At 38.6% G+C, this 20876-nt stretch overlaps 1 protein-coding gene across 2 annotated transcripts in view; it reads left to right on the top strand.

Annotated features, from left to right (window-relative positions):
• The window catches only part of rngtt (RNA guanylyltransferase and 5'-phosphatase), a 118061-nt gene that overhangs the window by 81261 nt on the left and 15924 nt on the right, over window positions 1-20876 (top strand). For both annotated transcript variants that reach the window (XR_014031089.1, XM_081378856.1), the window contains exon 13: window positions 15829-15929. Coding sequence is in view for 1 of the 2 variants with exons in the window: in XM_081378856.1 (XP_081234982.1) it covers window positions 15829-15929 (101 nt within the window). In the remaining variant the exon portion in view is untranslated. The remainder of the gene's footprint in view (window positions 1-15828; window positions 15930-20876) is intronic.

Genomic DNA, 20876 nt, shown 5'->3' with positions numbered 1-20876 from the left:
TCTGCTCAGTTTATAAACCTACTAATCAGTGTGTTGTCTGAAAGACTAATGGAGTAGTGTGTGTTAAGGAAGACATACAAAATGAGGCCAGTTTAGGGCCATGTGTGTACAGACATTGTGCCATACAGTGTATGGATATTAATTATATCTGTTCAGCAGCCATTTTTGCACAATAGTCAGTAACACTTTACAATAAGATTCCATTAGTTATCTACAATATCTAACATGAACTCACATTGAAAAGTAATTCTAAAGCATTTATTAATCTTAATTAATGTTTATTTCAACATTTACTGATATATTATTAAAATTGAAGTTGTATCTGTCAGGGCTGCTCTATAGTTAACTAAACATTAGCTGACGAGAAAAGGCTTAGTCGAGCAAGTTTTGATTAGACAGTCTCAGAACAAAAACTCCACAGGAACTGCAGAAGTCATGCAGTTTCTGACGGACAGATTGTTAACACGGCTGGTCCATGTGGTAATTATGTCAAGCAGGAAATCCAAACGTTCACCTTTCATTCATCATCCTCAAACATGCCGTATCATTTGAAACAAAGGAGTATCCCAACGGCAGAATAAAAATATTCATGATTCTGAAGCTGAAAATACAGAATTATTTCAGACAAATATGCTTGAACTCTGTCACCGACTAGATATATTTAAAATAGTGTTGGCCACTTTTTAACTGGTAACATAAGACATTTGGCATTATCAGGACACACAAATATTCCCCCATTGCATTATTATACATTATATTCAACATTATATATTGTAGTTTAATGTAGTACTGACACTAAAACTCTGTAAACTTGAATTTTTTCACGCAGTAATTTTCATTTTGGAATTATACACAATACAGATCACTATCCACAAATATTCCAATATAATTATACATTATATTTAACATTATATATAGTCCACACTATACATGTGAACTATACACAATACATATTGTTGCATTTTACTGCATGACGTTTAATTTAACATGCGTTTCTCTCTATATGCGCATCCACTATACGCTGTCAGCTGACACTGACTCAGAAAACACTTGCTTATTCATTATGTTCAGATGTTAAAATGTCAAATGCGAAATGACGGCGTTTCCATTAACTGATGTTATGTGACTAAAACATTTTTCCTCTCGCGATAAATAAAATCATTCCAAAAATCATGGCAACGGACGTTGGTAGGTTTATGTACTAGGCTATATCCCAGCCACCGCACTAGCCATTATTATTCATCGAAGGAGACGTATGTGTGTTTTCCAAGCATTAATGGTAAGGAGCGACCCTTATTATGCTTGTGAGCGGCTCATATGAGGAGTTTCTGGGTGTTTCTCCCTCAGATCTGCTTAGAGGTCTTGATTGTGGCATTTATTTGAGGTTTAGAATCCAGTATTCCTGTAATTCTTCTGTCTATTATGAATTTAATAAAGAGCTCAGTCTCGTATTCTGTCTAAACACACCGCTTCATCTACGTCAGGTGACTGTAAATGCGCATTTCCATTGCAGTTTTGCGAAATATTTCTTGTTCGAATAGCCTGAAAACCACGTCATGCGAGCGTAAAAACTTTTTTTGCGATAAATGGGAGTTTTTGCGAAATTGACGTGTTTCCATTGGGCGTATTTTCAATTTGCCATTTCAATTTGCGCAATTTGAAGGGTAATGGAAACGCGGCTACTGTTGCCAGTTCACTGCTCCAATCTTTATGTGTGCGCTTGTACTTTCTATTTTAAAGCCTTATTATTATGGTTTAGTATTTCCCTGTAATGTAGAACAATGTTACATATAATATTCTTTCTCAGCCCTGAAACTAAAACCATTTTCTAATTCCACCCCCCATTATATATTTAAGTCATTAAATTAATATTGATGTCCAACGGTAAGTATCCTGACATTTGTAGGTTATGAATTTGTTCAGAAAGTTCTGCTTTGAAGTGTGTAGTGGCTGTGCTTTTACAGGGTTCAATTTAAAGTCTTAGTAATCTTGGTAATGTTGCATTTTAAAGGCCCATTGTGGAAGCTCGCCCACGCAGCACTGGTTTTCTTCTTAAGATTGCTAACAGCAGACCTTTATCATTGCGCTTTCAAAACAAGTTAACCGTACATTATGGGCAATCTTTTTATTCTATCATTTTGATAACAACTAAAGCTACAAATATGTTAACATTGTCTTAAAAGACGTCACATCACGAGGATCACAAAGCTTCCTCACCAATCCAAAAAGAGCATTTATTGAAATGAAACTGCAAAAAATGACTCCTGAGCTTTAATGTCAGATATCAGAACCCATCAACACAACCGTTAGAGCATTTCCATGTCAATGATGCCTATCTCATGACTCTTAACTTGCCGAGGTAATAAAGGGGAGTTAGAGTAGATGGTAGTATTCCTAAACATCAGAAGCGCTAACAATAAGAGAGCTTTCATTGTTCCTATCCGCTCTGCAGATCCTTTGGAAGAGTCCCAGTGTTAGAAAGTTGGGATAGGTTAAGTTCATTTTGAACATGATTCCTGTTTATTTCAGTCAAATCATAATTGTTGGAGCAGCACATTTTACTGAATATGAATATGACCCCTTTCACTAACTAAATAAACTGAGTAGGCGATATCTATCACTATAGAGTAGTAGGTTGTTGGGTGAGTAGTCAGCTGTCCGAACTGTCCAAGCCTAAGTAAATCCTAGAAACCATGATGTCATGGGTCTCAGAAAGCTTTTGGGAAACTCTCCCTTGTCCCATTCCCTTTACAGGCCTATTGATTACTCTGAATTGTGTTGTTTTCGGAGGATCGTTCTGTCCTGTCAGCTTGCTCCTGGTGGTTTTGTGTCTTTAGCACCAGAAGGAGACTCGGTCAGGCTGTGTCCTGACCAGCCGTGATGAGCAACAGAACATTTTGTTCAGGCACTTCTGCGAAATCCTAGTCCTCCAAAATCTGACTCTGCATAACTATCTTTTACACATCAACTGTGTTCTCGTTGGCTGAGATTCTGGCATGTCATGCAGCATGTCCACTTTCAAGCCGATGACTTTATGCTGAAAGATAAGTCAGGGCACGATTTCAGAACTGTTCATTTCTGAGACAGATGGTGAGATTAATCTAGACAGTCTTCCACACATTTGTCAATGTCCATCCATTAATTATCAGATGGAAATGGAAGCTGAAGACCTTTTGTATAAAGGAGAAGTAAGAGTTTGCCGTGGTTGAAAGCATGTGGACGCTAACAGACAAAACCGTACAGCAGCATCATGCATTACAAAGAAGTGAAAAGCTCCAGGTAAACAGGTTAGTCTGCCATGAAGGAATGCTAACAGGGTCGCGCTTGTTTCCATGGTGACGCTTCAGGTTTGTGTTGCGCTCTTGATTGATTTTCACCCCTGCATTCATTGCGTTTGACTCCATCAAGGACTAACGATGCTCTGCTTTTGAGATCTTTGTGTGTCGACCACATGACTGAATAACTGTGCGACTCAATGACTTGATTTGATTAAAGAGACACAAAATCTAACTGATTTTCAAAATGTTTTGACAAGCCCATAAGAAGATCTGCGGCAGCGACAGGCCGACCTTGCTCTGTCGTGCTTTAATACAATACGGTGTTCAAATGCTAAACCTCAAGGCATTTGAGCCGCGGCAGTAACTCAATCCCCATAAAAGCGTTGTTGTTCCAGACGCCTTTCACTCTCAGCAAATATGAGTTACATTTTCAGGGCTGACAATCTTCTGCATAACTCAAGTGCTTTCAAAATAATTCAAAATATTAAAAAGCTTTTGATTTATCTTCTGCTGAGTGTGTTTTTATCCTTGACTGTAAAAGTTTTTGAAAGTTCTTTAAACATAACCTCAGTTTGACCCTTTACTAAGCCCAGCGGGACTGAGTGGCAGAAGAGCTGCTGCGTGACTGGATTTAATAGGGGAAACTGCCAAACCACTGGAAAACAAACCATTATCAGTTTAAACTTAAAGGGTACATAACATGCACAGTTTCACCTAATCTCATGGTAATCTTGAGTACCTATATAGTAGTAGTGCATCCTTAATATCTCCAAAAAGTGTTTAGTTTTATTATAATTTTAAAAGAAAAATACAGCTTTCCGATTCTCTCCGGAAAAAGCCGAGGTCCTGGAGGCGGAGCTATAGAGTCTAGCGGTAGTGCTGATTTCCAGCAAAAGACAGAAATCTGATCCAGTTGTACTTACATGACTGGGGTCTTTTATCACTGGGACCGCTCCACGTTTTAATAGCAAACGATTTGCAAATCCAGCGTCGAGGCCTTGTTAATAAAACATTCGTCACTGAAATGACCAGAACACATAACCGCACTTCCTACACTCTGTTGCTGCCCGGGAAAAACAAACTGCATCCACTGTTCCTGTAACACTGGGTTCTTTGGAAAGCTGAACACGGTAAGCTTTCCCTCACATCCAAATACACACTTTTTTGGAGACATTCTTGAACAAATCCTATGCAGCGCTGGCGCCGATGATTTCCTGTTGAAGCGCGTTGATGTGCGCGGTCTCACTCTCCTTTGGTCGACGTGTGCGCGGGCGCGCTTTTCCGGGAGAAATGCTCATATAAGGAGTTCCACTCTGATCTACGTCATTAGATCCACGATCGAAAAAAAACCAGCCGAAACTTGTACCAACCCGGAAGTAAGATTTTCGGCACAGAAATTTAGCATGAGAATCCATCTCTTTAACAGTGTAAACAACTCTGAATACATGAAACACCATTGTACCCCCCCTTTAAGGCTTTTTTTGGCAGTGTTTATTTAAAAAACATTGAACTATGCAGAATTTAATTGATGAGTTGTCCATACTAGGGCTTTGACTTTTGCCCAAAAATCATATTCGAAGTTCGTTTGTTTATTCATATTAATATTCGAATATTTATTAATAATATTTTGACCATTAAAATGCCTTCAGTAAGACCTATATTGGTATCAAACTTAAGTTGTATATGTTCTGTCCACCAGAGGGCAGTGTATCAGTCAATGTCAATAGGCAGGCAATGATGACTTTGTCCTTACTTGTGATTTTTCCCTGTTTCTTTAGTAACCCAAAATAGCGCCACACGTTGCTTTTCAAATTGTCAGGACTGTAGATTTCGAACTCCTCGTCAGGCGTGGTTGTTGTAGGCGTTGGCGCGACCATTGTTTTGGTATACAAAATAGGCGCTTACCAAGACGCTAACATCACCTACCAGAGCCCAGCTGACCAATAATAGCCTTGCTAATGAGCTCGCGATTCACAACTTCACCAGCCGTGAAAAAGCCTCGGAATCTGAATTGAAGACAATGTTTACAAGCAAACACATTTATGAAAAATAATGCCCATAACATGTTCGAATATTAAAGGATGCCTAATATTCCTTCGAATATCTTCTTTTTTTATATATATTCGAATTATATTTAAATGATGTTCGGAGTCAAAGCCCTAGTCCATACAATATATAACAATACAATATATAGGGTATTTTACCCCTAAATTCAGCATATTAACACAAATATCCACTTTCGCTGCCTAGATCCAGTTGTTTCTATGAATTGAAATGATCGATTTGCTTCTCTGTTCTGCAGCTTTCGTCAGTCTGTAAAAATATACCTCAGATTTCTTGTCAAATCTACAGTTGTACAGTCAATCGCAAAGCTCTTTCCTGTTTTAGAAGTGTTTGGCTGAAAACCAATGCTGTCGCTCAGTCTCTTTGCCACTCACTTGACGTCACGCGCATATCCACTATAGTGACCCTTGAATACACAGAGGATACATTGCAATTCCCCCCCCCCCCCCTCTTTAAATCTTATAAGTGCACGCCATGTATTAAACTTTGTATCAGGCCTCATTCCCAAATAGTCTTTAATCAGTTAAAGCACTACATTTGGTCTAAGGAAAATTACTGTTAATAACTATAATAATATTAAATAACTGTGAATAAACTGGATAATAGCAGTAATTTGTCAGTGGAAAGAGCATCATGCCCTCCTTCTTGCTGAGAAACCGACATCAAAGTTGTCATCTTGTGGCGTGTTGATGATGTGGTTCACATATATACTCCATAAGCACATCATCACTTCCTCTTTCATCATCTCACCTCATGCTGGGAGTCTGCAGTGGGGTGAGCAAAGCTATTAGGATTTTTTATTTTGAGAGCATTTCTGTATTCCTGCAACCTGTTAGATAGTGACTGTACCTTGGAGAGTGGTGTGCTCTCTGGGCTCTTCGCTTCCAGCTTTTGACAGCATTACGGCTCTGTTCTGGGTTGAGCCTGTTTTTTCCAAAGTGGACCTTTCCAGTCCTGGAAATATATGCATATAATAAGATTGAGAATCTAAAAACAATATTGCGGTGTACCTGTATTTCCAGCCAGGTACCCAGCTCAACTGGAACTTGAGATATTCATGGGATTTGATGCTAATTTTGACCAAAGGTTGTCGAGCCCTCTTCCCAAAATGAAAGAAACCTAGTTTATAGCAGGAATGTGCAAAATGCACTAGGTTTTGGTTAGTATGCACCCTGCCAACTACAGTAGTCAACATTTGAAGTGGATTAAAAAAGTTCATCAAAGTTGTCCTAAGACAAGAACAGGTATTGGTCAAAATTCATGTATAACTTTGATGAAAGGTTTTGAGCCACTCATCAAGTTTTTGAGCCTTTTCATCACATAATTCATCAAAGTTATATACAAATTTTGAACAATACCTGTTCTTGTCTTAGGACAACTTTGATGAACTTTTTTAATCCACTTCAAATGTTGACTACTGTAGTTGGCAGGGTGCATACTAACCAAAACCTAGTGCATTTTGCACATTCCTGCTATAAACTAGGTTTCTTTCATTTTGGGAAGAGTGCTAGACAACTTTTGGCCTAACTACTGTAGATCAGAGGTGGCACTTTCTGGTGTTAAAGTTTCTACAGATGCTGTATTTGCTGTTCATCCAGGAGAAAGTGCCTGTGAACATAGACCAGTTGTAGATGTGGAACAGAGAAACAATAATTTGGACTGTCACAATGAGGCTTCATTCTTGTCTGAAGAATAGATTAAAAGCCACCTTTTCAAAGGATGGGCTTTGAAACGAAAGAAGCAGCTGCTGTCATGCATTTACATTTAATAATTTAGCAGTCACTTTTATCCAAAAGAACTTAATAATGAGGAGAGCAACCGAAGCAATTAAATCAACAATCGGGCAACAATATACAAGTCCCAGTTAGACCAGCACAGTACACATAGCATGATTTAAAAAAAAAAATAGATAGAATAGAAATAGAATAGTAAGTGTTAATATTAACGGGTCAATTGAGTACGGAAAAGATGCATCTTTAGCCGATTCTTGAAAGTGGCCAAAGCTGCTCGAGTTGAGTTAGGCCAGCAGGGAACAGTACCGGTAAAAGTTTGTGAAACTGATTGCAAACTATTCACCTTCTCCCGCTCTCTACCAATACAAGATCAGAGATGTTCGAATGTGGAATGCAGACCAGGCTGCGCACAAATGAAACAACAGGGTTTATTCAGAAGTTCTCTGACCCCAGCCCAGTCATGTCCTTGTGAAGATGTTAAAATACTGTACCTACTGTTACTCATACTCTGGATCTCAGATGTACAGTACTTTTAATATAGTGGAACTGAAACACTGGTTTGCCATGGAAAATCTACTATGGCATGATCCACAGTCTTTCAGTTAAAGACCCGTATTTACACTTCCCCATTGAGTTTCAATACCAGTGTTTCCTTCGCTTTCATTTCAAACGCAAGACGTTTTCAGATACAGATTATCTTAAGGAGGAGGGGGGGGGGGTGGTTTGAGAGGGTCTGATTATAATTTAACCAACAGTAATTCTGGATTGCGTCCACCAACAAGTAAATAGGAAATAAGCGAATCAGAACACTGCGCGCCAAACCAGCAGTATGTGCGCAAGCGTGAACCTCTAGTGTTTCTGTCTCACTCTGGATCTGCCACTGCATCACATTTCTCTCTGCGTGGCGTGGAGTGTCCGTTTTTATGTCGGCTCTCATGTTAACTGGTTAGAGCTTGTGTTAGAGCACAATGCCTGCGTGACACACACACTTCACGAGCCGCGCCGAAACCGCGTGCTAGAAATAGAACTGCAACCGACGCCTATTTTTCACGCGACACGCAAGAGTGTTGGAAGTTTTCCGACAACATATAAGGCGCAAATACATATTAATAAATTACATTTTGATGCTTGAAAGTCTCTCAGTTTTGACAAATGCATATATAATTGTAATTTAAAAAATAGGCCTAATTATCGATTTTCAAATATTGCCCCTGTCAATAGGCCTACAGAACGAAATATTCTGTAGCCTATTTTGCCGTCAATACTGCCGACGTTGTCTTTGCTGTATCAGGCTATATATATTATGTTTAACATCCAAATGTAGATGGTCTGTCGGCGCACAGAGCCACGCAGTCGCAGACAGCACGTGAAGTTCGTGAACACCGAATTCCCTTTTCTTTCTTATCTATTTGTGTTTGAACAGACATGTGCACGAAAAAATAAGCCAGTGTCCGTCTCAACGAGTTTCCAAAAATCACGTTTTGTCAAAAGATAAACTGTATTAATACTTAATACAGTTAATTTACCTGAAAAACATAAAGCACTGCTTTATTTCTCGTGTATTTGTGTTTTATTGTATTTATATTTGTATTTTGTTTATTATTTTCTATGCAGATGCACTAGGCCTACCCTACACAATTACCCCAATCATCCTAGAATTATTAATTCTTTACAAAAAGAGCTATTCAAATCATCAGGTGAAATTGTTTTCAGGAAGTAGCAGTAAAGCAAGAAGTAGAAGTGCAAGATAGTTTTTCTAAATTTCATTTGACTCTATGTGCCTATAGGGGTGGGTTGGGAATGGTGGCAATGTAGTATCTGGATATTTGCCGCGGGACGGGGGCTTCGATTACCTCTCTCTTTTTTGACCATACATGTGTTTGCACCCCTGATCTTTGGCTTCAGGAGTGTTTAAGAGAAACGTGCAGTCAGCTCTATCTTCCCTGAAGCACAAAGGCGATTCCTATACTTCTGTACTCAGCAGTTGACAGACAATATGTGACGCCTCCATACCTGATGTCACAAATCTGGGTTTATACTCAATCGTGACAAGCAGGTCTTTTGCAAACTATCTAGTATATCTGTTTCAGTTTGACCAACAGCATGTCGGCTTCTCTCATGACTGTCACAGCGCAGTGTATTTGACGCACAACAGCTCTGGTGCTGCCAGTCAAGCTTGTCTCAGTAAAATAAATCACGCTGTGAAGTTTTGTCTTAGAGGCATTATAGCTTCAGCAACACCTGTGGTCAGGCTGGGCATGTTACATCTATGCTGTTTCAGCTCTGACTTACTGGCAGACAGCTGTCAGTCAAGGCATTAGTGAGAGTGACGGACTGGGAAGTCTCTGTTTAATTAAACTCCTTTACCGTAATTCCTTAACAGTTTGTGTTTGTCCCTTTGAGCCATTAACTGAGGAGAGAGTAATTGATTTTCCTTATTATTTTCTTTTTTATTGGCTATCGCCTGCAAGATGTGTTGGTGAAATACATGCTGCCTACAGTGGGGTCAGGGGAACCTACGAGTGAAACTGTGGCCGGATCCGTTTTTACATTGTAAATGGGCGTACTATTTTGGCAGCATTTGAGTGTCTCATGTCGCCTAAAGAGCTACTATATGTACATGCCATGGTGGAAAACTGACCAACTGTTTGCGTGTTTTAGTGACTGTTGCGAGGGAACCGCCCTGTCAAGAAGCAGGCCTGCTCATTAGGTAACTTAAGTAACTATTTCGCCATATTTTGTCAGAATTTTGTACGTCGCAACTTGAAATTCCATGTGTGTAATTTTATAGATTAAATGTGCTTTCTGCACTAAGCAGTTCTTCTGGAGTGATGATGGGGATTGTTAACCAAGTACATGACACTTACGATGATGAAGAATGATCACGAGGAAAGTGTATTTATAATGCATAACAGGTCTTAAAGGTGCAGTATGTAAGATTGACTATGCTAGTGGTTGAAATAGGTACTGCAGTCCAAATTCTAAATATTGGAGAGGGTTGTTCCTCCCTCCTCTCCTCCTCAGACACTCACGCGGGTTGCCAGTTTGAGAACACGCAATGAACAATGAAAGGCGAGATCGGTGAGGTCAACTTTATGGTACTTTATGGTATTTTACTTGAAGTCAGGCCAACTTTATGGTAATGAGCTATGAAGCGGTTCTGTAAACGTTGGTTCCGACCACATTAGTTCCCAATCAAAATGGAGGAGAGGTTGATCATGTGAATTTGATAAGGCGGCGCGCAGCACTATTTATAGGCAACCTTTTTTGCGCTAGAATGCTTGTTTTTCAGGGTGAATGCAAATTAGACTAGCACTTAACCATGAACACAAAAGACACACCACATAAATGGCTTTTAATTGGATTATTTAGTTAGCAAACGTCACTATAATTGTTAAGTTCTTTCCATTGACCAATTTCTTTCCCATTTAAAAGATTTCATGAGGTTAACTTATACCCTACTTGTGGTCAGTCTGCACAAATAACGATCAACATGCTTGTTTGCTTTGCGGCCCCATTAAATAAAGTTAATAAAAAGACCAAGCATTCGAGATCATTCGAAGTATGTGAACTTAAATGTTTCCTAATTAAATATCTGCAAACATATTGTGGCATTTTTGTGCTTTAGTCCAGTCAAAAAGTTACATAAAGCACCTTTAAGTGCAAAGCTGTTTTTCCATATGCTGTTGTTAATTAAATCAGAAGTTTGCTTTATCATTGCGTTCAATCTCATTTGGTGACTGATGATTCGTCAGTTTGTTAACCCTTAATTACAACTGCTGATTCATAATAACTGATCACGCTTGTTTCTTGATGATAATATAAAAGCCATTTACTTTATTATAAGAAGGGGTTATATATTGTCTTGAATTACAGTTCTCCTAGTCACTTCAGGAAACGATGCTGGTATAGACAGAGCGCTTTAAGGCGAGTCTCCAGGGTTAGCAATAAAAGCGTAATGCTACGGTAAACTTGGGTGGAGACGAGGCTTTTTTTTAATGTATGTCAGTTAAGGAGAGCCTTCAGCACTGAATAAACTGATTTTGTGAGGAAAGAGCTTATCATTTAATGAATCGACAGTCTGTATTCAACATGCTTGCCAATAAACAGTCTTTGGCATTTACAACAAAAATTGCTTTTTTAATAAGAGACGACACAAAGAGTTTTGCGACAGGTAGTCAGTTTACGACGTCTCTCATTCATTTCTGTGGTATCCGCAAACATTGGTTGACTCTCATACAATGACAACAGTTGAATTAAGTCAAGGCTATAATGTCAGGTAAGTCAGTAGTGCCCTCTGCTGGCCTGGAGCCACAGAAATAGAAAGCTGGTTAAATTAATGTTCTGGGATCAGTGCAAGTTAACTCTATTGACATTTGTGACATAATGTTGATGAAAGAAAAAAAATCCCGCTTGTCCCTCTAAAAAACTAAAAGAAAGAAAGTAATTTCTGATTTTCAATGAGAAGTTATTGAGGCCAGTCCGACAAACAATATGAGTGTTAACATTATTTTTGTGGATTTTTGTACCTAAAATAACACAAAACAATTATGACATAAACAGCTTTACAGCTGTTTTAACAAAATTTGTGCTCGTAAATCCTCAAAAAAAAAAAAAAAAAAAGTAGTCACTCTTTAAGTTGCTAAATTGTATTTTTTGTGTGTCTGGAATTCTGTATTTATCAGAATGAATCAGCATTATCCATTTTATAAAGTTGTTTTCAGGCTGATTAGAAATGTAATGCCCGCATGTTTGCTGTTATTACAAGAAGTTACTGGTTGTGCAAAGTGGTTTTATTCTCCTGAGCTGATGCTCTTACAGTTCATGAACTGGTGTTTGTATCCTCTCTTCATCATTACGGTCGCCGCTGGGAAACAGCTTTGATTATTGCAGTGGGAAAGTGAGAAGGTTGTTTAGATACTGTGACCCGTAACAACTGTACTTTCATCCCCAATCTTTCCCTGAGCCGTTCGCATGTAGCAGTCCTGCTGGCTCAAAGCGTGTTTCCTGGCAACGCATCGGTTTCAACGCCTCATTTTTGCCTTCCCACTCTTCGGTTTCTCCAGATTTGATTCATCACGTCCAGAATGTTGACATGAATGTATAGTGAATGTTCTCATAGTCACATGCCAAATATACACGCACATACATGTTTTTACATTGTACTTACATAAAAAAAAAAAGCAAAAAGTGCTTTTGTATTGTATGTAATTACAGCTGTAATTAATTAATGTAATTGCATTTATAATTACACTATTACACCTCACCAACACTTAAAGGAACACTCCACCGTTTTTTGAAATAGGGCTTATTCACCTTCTTTCCTACATTTAGATAGGTGGGCAAATGCATTTTTGTCTCAGTGCATGCATTGTTTTAGTTTGACAGGGTCGGCACTAGCTTAGCTTAGCATAATGAATGGAATCCTTTGTTGCCAGCTAGCATGTCCTGAGTAAAAGTGATATAAAAATAAAAAAAACCCCACCTAATTACTTCTTGTGGCCTGCGTATTCACAACAAGTACAAATAGCGATGCAGATTAACACTAGGCGATTTCCTAGGCAGATATTGACTTATATATTAAGGACTATATTAGGGGGAAGCACAGGCGAAGCACTGCTACTTGGGCGTGATATCTCTGCGCCCAAGTAGCAGTGCTTCGCCTGTGCTTCCCCCTAATATAGTCCCAAGTCAATATCTGCATAGGAAATCGCCTAGTGTTTATCTGCATCGCTATTTGTACTTGTTGTAGGCCACAAGAAGTAATTAGGTGGGTTTTTTAATTTTTTTATATCACTTTTACTCAGGACATGCTAGCTGGCAACAAAGGATTCCATTCATTATGCTAAGCTAAGCTAGCGCCGACCCTGTCAAACTAAAACAATGCATGCACTGAGACAAAAATGCATTTGCCCACCTATCTAAATGTAGGAAAGAAGGTGAATAAGCCCTATTTCAAAAAACGGTGGAGTGTTCCTTTATACCAACCCATACCCCCAAACTTGTGCCTAAACTCACCCGTGTCCCACCTCAACAGCAGCAAAAGTGTATTGCAATAAAGCACAATATGTACATTGACTATTATGTGCATTCATCAAAAATAAGTAAAAAGACACCTGGGACTGGAAAACTTGTTTAAGTCTCTTTGCAGCTTACCGCAGTGTAAGGATCTTTGGATAGAAGCGTCTGCTAAATGAAGGACTGTAATTTAAATGTAAATGTAAACATGAATGCGAATGAGTTCTGGTCGCCGGATTAAAGCCCGCACATCCTGATTGCCTGGTCTTTGCGAATGGGAAAAACCTTGATCTCAAGGGTTTGTAATGACAGAATTTACAGGATTATTGAGTAGCTGAAAGACAAAACATTAGCTTAAGACACCGAAATATATAAAGTGCTTTAAATGTATAGTAATAAGATAATAACTTTTTTTTATAGCGCGTTTCTGAAAAAACAGTCGACTGATTCAAACCTACAGCTTTGTTAATTTGAGTACAGCTAGCAATGACTACATATTAGAAAGACAACGTGTTGTCTTGTTATTAAAAAAAAACATAATTTCTGTGTTGATTGTTCATAAAATTTTTTAATTGCTGTTTTCAATTAAGTGAGACATGAGTTCACTTCAGTTTTATTAGTTCAGAGACACAGACATAACGTCATCTAAAGCCCCCCAGATCTAATGCTGTTGTTTTGAGGCAATACTATTACATGGTTACATGTGCACATTTATACTGAAAGACAGCATATATATGTGTGGCTGTATAATGTCACGCTCACATGTTGGCTGCAGATCCTCATGTACATTGTACAGAGAGCAAGTCTCCCTCAAGACAGAACTGCTGCTTTATTAGAGCTCTATTAACCCCGTCACATCTCATTTACATCTCGTCAAATGTTTACTGATCGGTCTAGATGCGCTAACCCTCTGTACACTTGTGTAGCCCACCAGGCTTACACCAGATAACTCAGATCTAGAAAGATGGACAGGACATATTGTAGCAGTAAACAATGTAAAGACAGGGCTAAATTTCTCAGCATAACGTAACTATCTCCGTCAGCAAAATGGCTCTGTTACAAAACTTGCACACACTGTACTTTTGTCATACTTCACAATCTCTTAAAGAGATAGGTGACCCAAAAATCCTCACCCTCATGTTGTTACAAATGGACTTTCAATGGAGGGACTTAAATCTCTAAGGTTTCATTAAAAATATCTTCATGTGTGATAGGATTTGAACGACATGAGGGGGGAAAAATGAAGACAGAATTTTCATTTTTGGGTGAAACAAATTTCTTAGGTGGAAAAAAAAACCCAACTATGTGTTTTTCAGATCGCTTGATGCATTACATTCTACGTAATGTACATATAAAGATGCATGTGCCGCTTCCTACAGTAGATTTGTGTGTTTAATGACCTTTTCACACCAAATAAAACTAAACAAAAATGTGTAACGAATAACAGAAGATCTGCCGGCCTTTGAACACACCTTAACCCTTTAATGCCTGACATATGAAATCATAGTGAGAACTTGAAGATTAAACAATGGAAGTGGAATGATTTCTGTAGATTATAAGATTGTTTTTATAAATATTTAGTGAAATTAACTGTCGATGGTTACCAAGTTTTGAAAACTACAAAACATTCATACTTCATTATGATTCATCATATAAATATCAACCTTATAATGTAATATAAAACTCCTGTTTAAACTTTAATATATATATATTTTTTTTTACATATTGAGTTATACAAAATAACAACTGTGGTACACATGATTGCCTTCCTGAGATGGAAATACAACAATTTACAATAAAAAGACGATTTTAAGAAGATTCTGGTCACTGTGGAAGTGCGCTGAACATGTGACAGATTTTATAACATTTTTAACAGTTTATTGAACTGTAGACAAGTTTGCATATGTGTTTTTTGTTGCGTATCATGTTTGATACATCAGGCTTTTATGGCTCGTATAGTATGAGAATGAGGAGACAAAACCCCTCAGTTTTATTCAGAGGCCAAAACTGAGCAAATTCTGATGCTTGTCATGTAAATCTGTGAGATTTTACAGCAGTATAGCAGATAAAATACATGTAAATATCAGCTGTCACTCTATATCTGCCAATAACATGTCTTTGTGAGATATTTAAATGCTTAGTTTTATGATCAAAGTGCTGTTGTTTTGTGTTTCTTTGCTTTTTTTGTGAGAGGGGGAAACATAATGCAATGCAGTACATTGAGAGATAAACAAATAAACGTTCCTCATAAGACTGATAATCGATTTGATCAATTCTGTATGGATAATCGAGGAATGCTAAGTTTCTGCAGTCCAGTAAGTGTTCATGTTGAAATATCACAATATCAAAGTAATTCTTACGTCTACTTGATAAAAATCAGTAAAGAGACAAGTGAAGCACGAGCTGAAGGGGAACGCTAAACTGAAACTGTCGATCGACTACAGAAGGTTAGAGGCCTGTGTGTTAAATACGAGACAGTCGTCTTCATGGGGTTATTAACATGTTGCCTACATAGGAAACTCATGGTTTGGAAATAGTTGATAAAAATGTTGGTTATGAAGTCAATATATGTGGCTGTTTTGTTTTTCGGGAGGGAATTTGTGATGCGCTGCTGTTGATAATATGTAACACAACTTTTCTTTATAGATAATAAAGGAGTGATGTTTTTTTCCCCTCTGCATTGTTTGGTTTATGTCATAAAGTGAGTTGGTCTGTGCTTGTGGTTTTCCCTGTAGAAATATAAGCCGGGCAGATGTGATGACATCCTGAAGTGGAAGCCGCCCAGCCACAACTCCGTCGACTTCAGACTCAAGATCACCAAAGTCGGCGGCGAGGGGTGAGTCACCGTCGCCATGGCAACTGCATTCACTACACGCCAATCAATGCCAAACATCACAACACATCCGTACAACCTTCCCACAACTCGCACGGAGACGTCCAGGCCACGCGTGTATTTCTGGAGGATTTCTCATGTGTGCTGTCTTTGTCTCTGTGATGTGTGGAGCAATTATGAAAGCCACACGCAGGCGGTTAGCGTTAGCAACTTTTCGAGTCGCCACTTTTGGGAACATAATATGTGCCAAAGTGTGATTTGTGAGGCCCGTTCCTGAACAGACTGGTGACTTTGATAATGTGCGGCTTGACATTTCTCTCATAAAGTGTGAGTTCTCTAGCGTTCCTCTTTTACGCTTCTCTCGGTCCATCTGTCCAGACTCCAGGCATTACTGTCCTCAAATGAGCTTATCTTTAAAAAGCAGGCGATCCAGAGGAAGAGCGCTGACGCTTCTGCACAAACAAAGCCACTGGTTTTGTTTCCTCGTGTGTAAATCCTGTGAAGAACTTGTCCAGCTTATATTTCACTCCAAAAATCTAAAGAAAAAACAACAACAAATTTTGCGGTAGAATGAGTTTTTTATTTCCCACAAATGCACGACACTGTAATTCTGAAATAACAATATATTTATATTTTGATTTACAAGCTGATTTTGAAGTGCCTCTATTATACCATTTTAAAGGTTCCTAATTTTGTTTTGGAGTCTCTTACAACACTTTTTCAATGACTCTCATACAACGCAATGGATGAATCAGTCTCTCTAAACCCCTTCTTTCTGTGAGTCTACTCTGCTCTGATTGGTCAGATGACCCAGTCTGTTGTGATTGGTCTACTCTGCTCTGATTGGTCAGATGATTCAGTCTGTTGTGATCGGTCTACTCTGCTCTGATTGGTCAGATGATCCAGTCTGTTGTGATCGGTCTACTCTGCTCTGATTGGTCAGATGACCCAGTCTGTTGTGATTGGCCTACTCTGCTCTGATTGGTCAGATGACCTAGTCTGTTGTGATTGGTCTACTCTGCTCTGATTGGTCAGATGATCCAGTCTGTTGTGATTGGCCTACTCTGATCTGATTGGTCAGATGATTCAGTCTGTTGTAATTGGTCGACTCTGCTCTGATTGGTCAGATGACCCAGTCTGTTGTGATTGGTCTACTCTGCTCTGATTGGTCAGATGACCCAGTCTGTTGTGATTGGTCTACTCTGCTCTGATTGGTCAGATGATCCAGTCTGTTGTGATTGGTCTACTCTTCTCTGATTGGTCAGATGATCCAGTCTGTTGTGATTGGTCTACTCTGCTCTGATTGGTCAGATGACCCAGTCTGTTGTGATTGGTCGACTCTGCTCTGATTGGTCAGATGATACAGTCTGTTGTGATTGGTCTACTCTGCTCTGATTGGTCAGATGACCCATTCTGTTGTGATTGGTCTACTCTGCTCTGATTGGTCAGATGACCCAGTCTGTTGTGATTGGTCTACTCTGCTCTGATTGGTCAGATGATCCAGTCTGTTGTGATTGGTCAGATGGCCCTGTCTGTTGTGATTGGTCAGATGGCCCTGTCTGTTGTGATTGGTCGACTCTGCTCTGATTGGTCAGATGATCCAGTCTGTTGTGATTGGTCTACTCTGCTCTGATTGGTCCGATGACCCAGTCTGTTGTGATTGGTCGACTCTGCTCTGATTGGTCCGATGACCCAGTCTGTTGTGATTGGTCTACTCTGCTCTGATTGGTCCGCTGACCCAGTCTGTTGTGATTGGTCGACTCTGCTCTGATTGGTCAGATGATCCAGTCTGTTGTGATTGGTCTACTCTGCTCTGATTGGTCAGATGATCCAGTCTGTTGTGATTGGTCTACTCTGCTCTGATTGGTCAGAGTAGTAAGAACGACAGATAATCTGCATTAATAGACAGTTTTAGGTAATAGTGGGTCACAGCTGATTAGCAGAGGTATTTCAGTAAGACAGTAATAATGTGAGTTAGCCAGTTAGCCGGAAACGTACATAATATAAAACACTAAACTAGTATTCTGAACACCTGGTAGAAAATATAAACATCTATAATTAAACATACTTACAGGTTTTGATTTTGAGGAGCAAGTTGGTCCAAATTAAGTTGGAACTTTCCATCTTTAATGGAAAAGCATTTTGTAAATCTCAAAATCCATTTTTAATGGATAAGCATTTTGTAAATCTCATTTAGATCAGTCGTCAGAAGGTTTTCCTGCTGTTGTATCGCTGTGGTCATTTCAACTGACTCTTCACATCCTCATCCATTAGAAGTCTTTACAAAGAGAAATTAGCTTTTTCAGTGCAGAAAACAGTGTCTTCTCGACATGAACACAACATGAACCAGCTGCGGTGTCCGAGGGTCAAGGCAGACGTTGTTAGCGGGCAGCCAACGAAGACCATAGGCGAGCATTATGCTAATGTGTTACCGCGTTACGTATGCAGGTCACAGAAATGAGACTGACATTCCTGACGACTCGTATTGGCGGTTCAGAGTCGATTCTTTCTTTTGGTAGACAATAACTTTGTTTATACTACAGGGCCGTTGAATGCTTGAATCTGATTGGTTGACGAACGTTCTAAGGTGTGCATTATTTTCAGGGAAACGCACAGCTAAAGTAGTTCCAGGCAGGTCTTGACCGCATTACAGTTCCATATCACTTCGCGTAGTTAACGGTAATAACGGAAAATAGGATACAATTCATAACAAGAAAAAGCATTTAGCCGCATGCGCTTGATCTGGAATTTTTAATGTCTAGCTTCACAATCAATGGAACATGCAGTTTAATTTTAATAAATAAAGTACATAGTCCTATCTATAATCAATAGAAAATTAAACTGAATATAGGCTAAATAAATGGATAGTCCAGCAGCACAGATTATTATTGCAGATAATATAACAAATAAATAATTATTGATAGGCCTTACTTGTTAAAAGGGCTTTGTGTTTAATTTATTTGGATAATCTGTCATCTGTCAATAATAGAAAAAAAAAGAGAATGAATTCGAATTAATTAAAAGGAATTGAATTAATAAATAAATAATAATATTGATGCACATGCTTTTCTGTCTCATTATTGCAACATCTCTCTCTCTAATAACTGCATTAATTACTGGGGACACACTTTAAGGCCAGTTATGAATGTAATTTGATACGTATGACTGATCATCATGCCCAAACGCGTCTTCAGCGCGTTCAGACCGTGTTGAAAGCGGTTCAAAGTCGGTGTTTAAAATATGCTGCGATGAAAACAATCAGAGAATGTGTCCGCTAGTCGTGTGTCCCAGCATTAGTCTGCTATCAGTGGCTCAAACCTCCGTTACTAACTCTAAAATGACGTTTTGGAATTAGCAACGGAGGCATTGGTTTAGATGCGTAAGAAATTAGTCCTACATACAAGAGCGTTTTAATGACAAAAACTTTACAAACGTCTTGAAATACATAATCTGAACAATGTTTCGAGGTGTGGTAACTGTAGTATAAGCGGAATAATACTCCGCTTCGCGTCGTGACCGCATTACCACCTCGGGTGTGCATTATTTTTCTAATAATTCAACGGCCTGTCGTCAATTATTCCTTACTTATCGTGCACTTTTGACTTTACAACTTTGCAGACCGTTTACATTCACAAACAGCTCTATTACACACTGCATGAAAGGTAATATTCGCAAAACCATAATAGGGGCACAACATTTTTATTGAAGTAATGGGAATCTTATAATCATTAACAATGAGCGTTACAAGCAAACTCAAAGTAAGAGATCTGGATGCAGTGCAGTGGTGGGGAAATGTAATATATATATATATTTTTAAACTTCTGCTAAATTAATAAATGTAAATGTAAACTTAACTAGAACTTGTTTTCATGAGGTTCATTCATATATTGTAATGCTTGTTTGTGTTTTGGTATTGGAATGGAATAATCCTTGCATGTGATGTTCTGCCTTGAGGAAGGTACACTAAGCAGTGCAGTGGACTGGAACAGATCACCGGGGTCTCGGGACATGCTTTAGAAACCAGGCTTGACATCACCAACTGTCCATAATTAAGATATTATTATGGCATTAATTAAGACATTGCTGCAGGCAAATTCGGAACAGTTCAAGGAACGAAAACCATAAACAACAAAATGATTTCCAGAATGTTAGAGAAACAATATTCATTTCCGTCAACCGTGATAAATTTTCATGGCATCATTTCATGCTTAAAAATCCCCACTTCCAATTTCTCTCATGCCTCCCTTGTCTCTCCCAAAGCAATAACACCATAATCCACAGCAAAATAACTATTTTTATGATAAGTTTTTTCTTGCCCATAGGAGCCTGTTTTAAGGAAGCTTAATTTTGTCTTTGAAATAACATTTTTGAAGCTTATTGATGGTAATTTGTCTAGTGTGTAACAGAATTTCACATTAAGCTTTGCAGTTATAAAGAAAAGGTTTATTTATAATCTTAAAGATAAGAAAATGCTGTCTGCGGATAGGACACTAAATCCAGAATCTAAATGCAAACTGCAAGTTTTTAAACTAAGCAGCATGTACTGTAAATACTGTATGCACCGAACGCAGAGAACCTCAGCGGCCATTTGCTGTGTTACTTTGCCAAATGTTTAAATAGAAAAGCAATAAAAAATGTATGCAGTATAATGCAAAAGCATGCTCTGTGTGCTTTCCATCATGCTCTCTCAGTCTGAGGTTAAGAGTTCACCTGTCCAACACCACCTGTCCAGACCAGGAATGAGATGATGTCAAACATCAATCTTATTTTTACACTTTTGTCGAGTTTAGATGCCTTAAGATTTGCATCTGTGTATTCAAGGATATAGCTTTTATTTAAAAAGAATGTTATTATGCTTTCTTTTATTTCACATTAACCATCTGGATAGGAGGCTAGAACTTAAAATGCTGTTTCTGCTCAAACACACCAGAAATGTAGTTTCTAAACCCT

Source organism: Scardinius erythrophthalmus, assembly GCF_964197995.2.
Source record: "Scardinius erythrophthalmus genome assembly, chromosome: 11".
NCBI classification, from domain to species: domain Eukaryota; kingdom Metazoa; phylum Chordata; class Actinopteri; order Cypriniformes; family Leuciscidae; genus Scardinius; species Scardinius erythrophthalmus.
The sequence above is the reverse complement of the archived record's forward strand: the minus strand, read 5'-3'. Positions and strand labels throughout refer to the sequence as shown.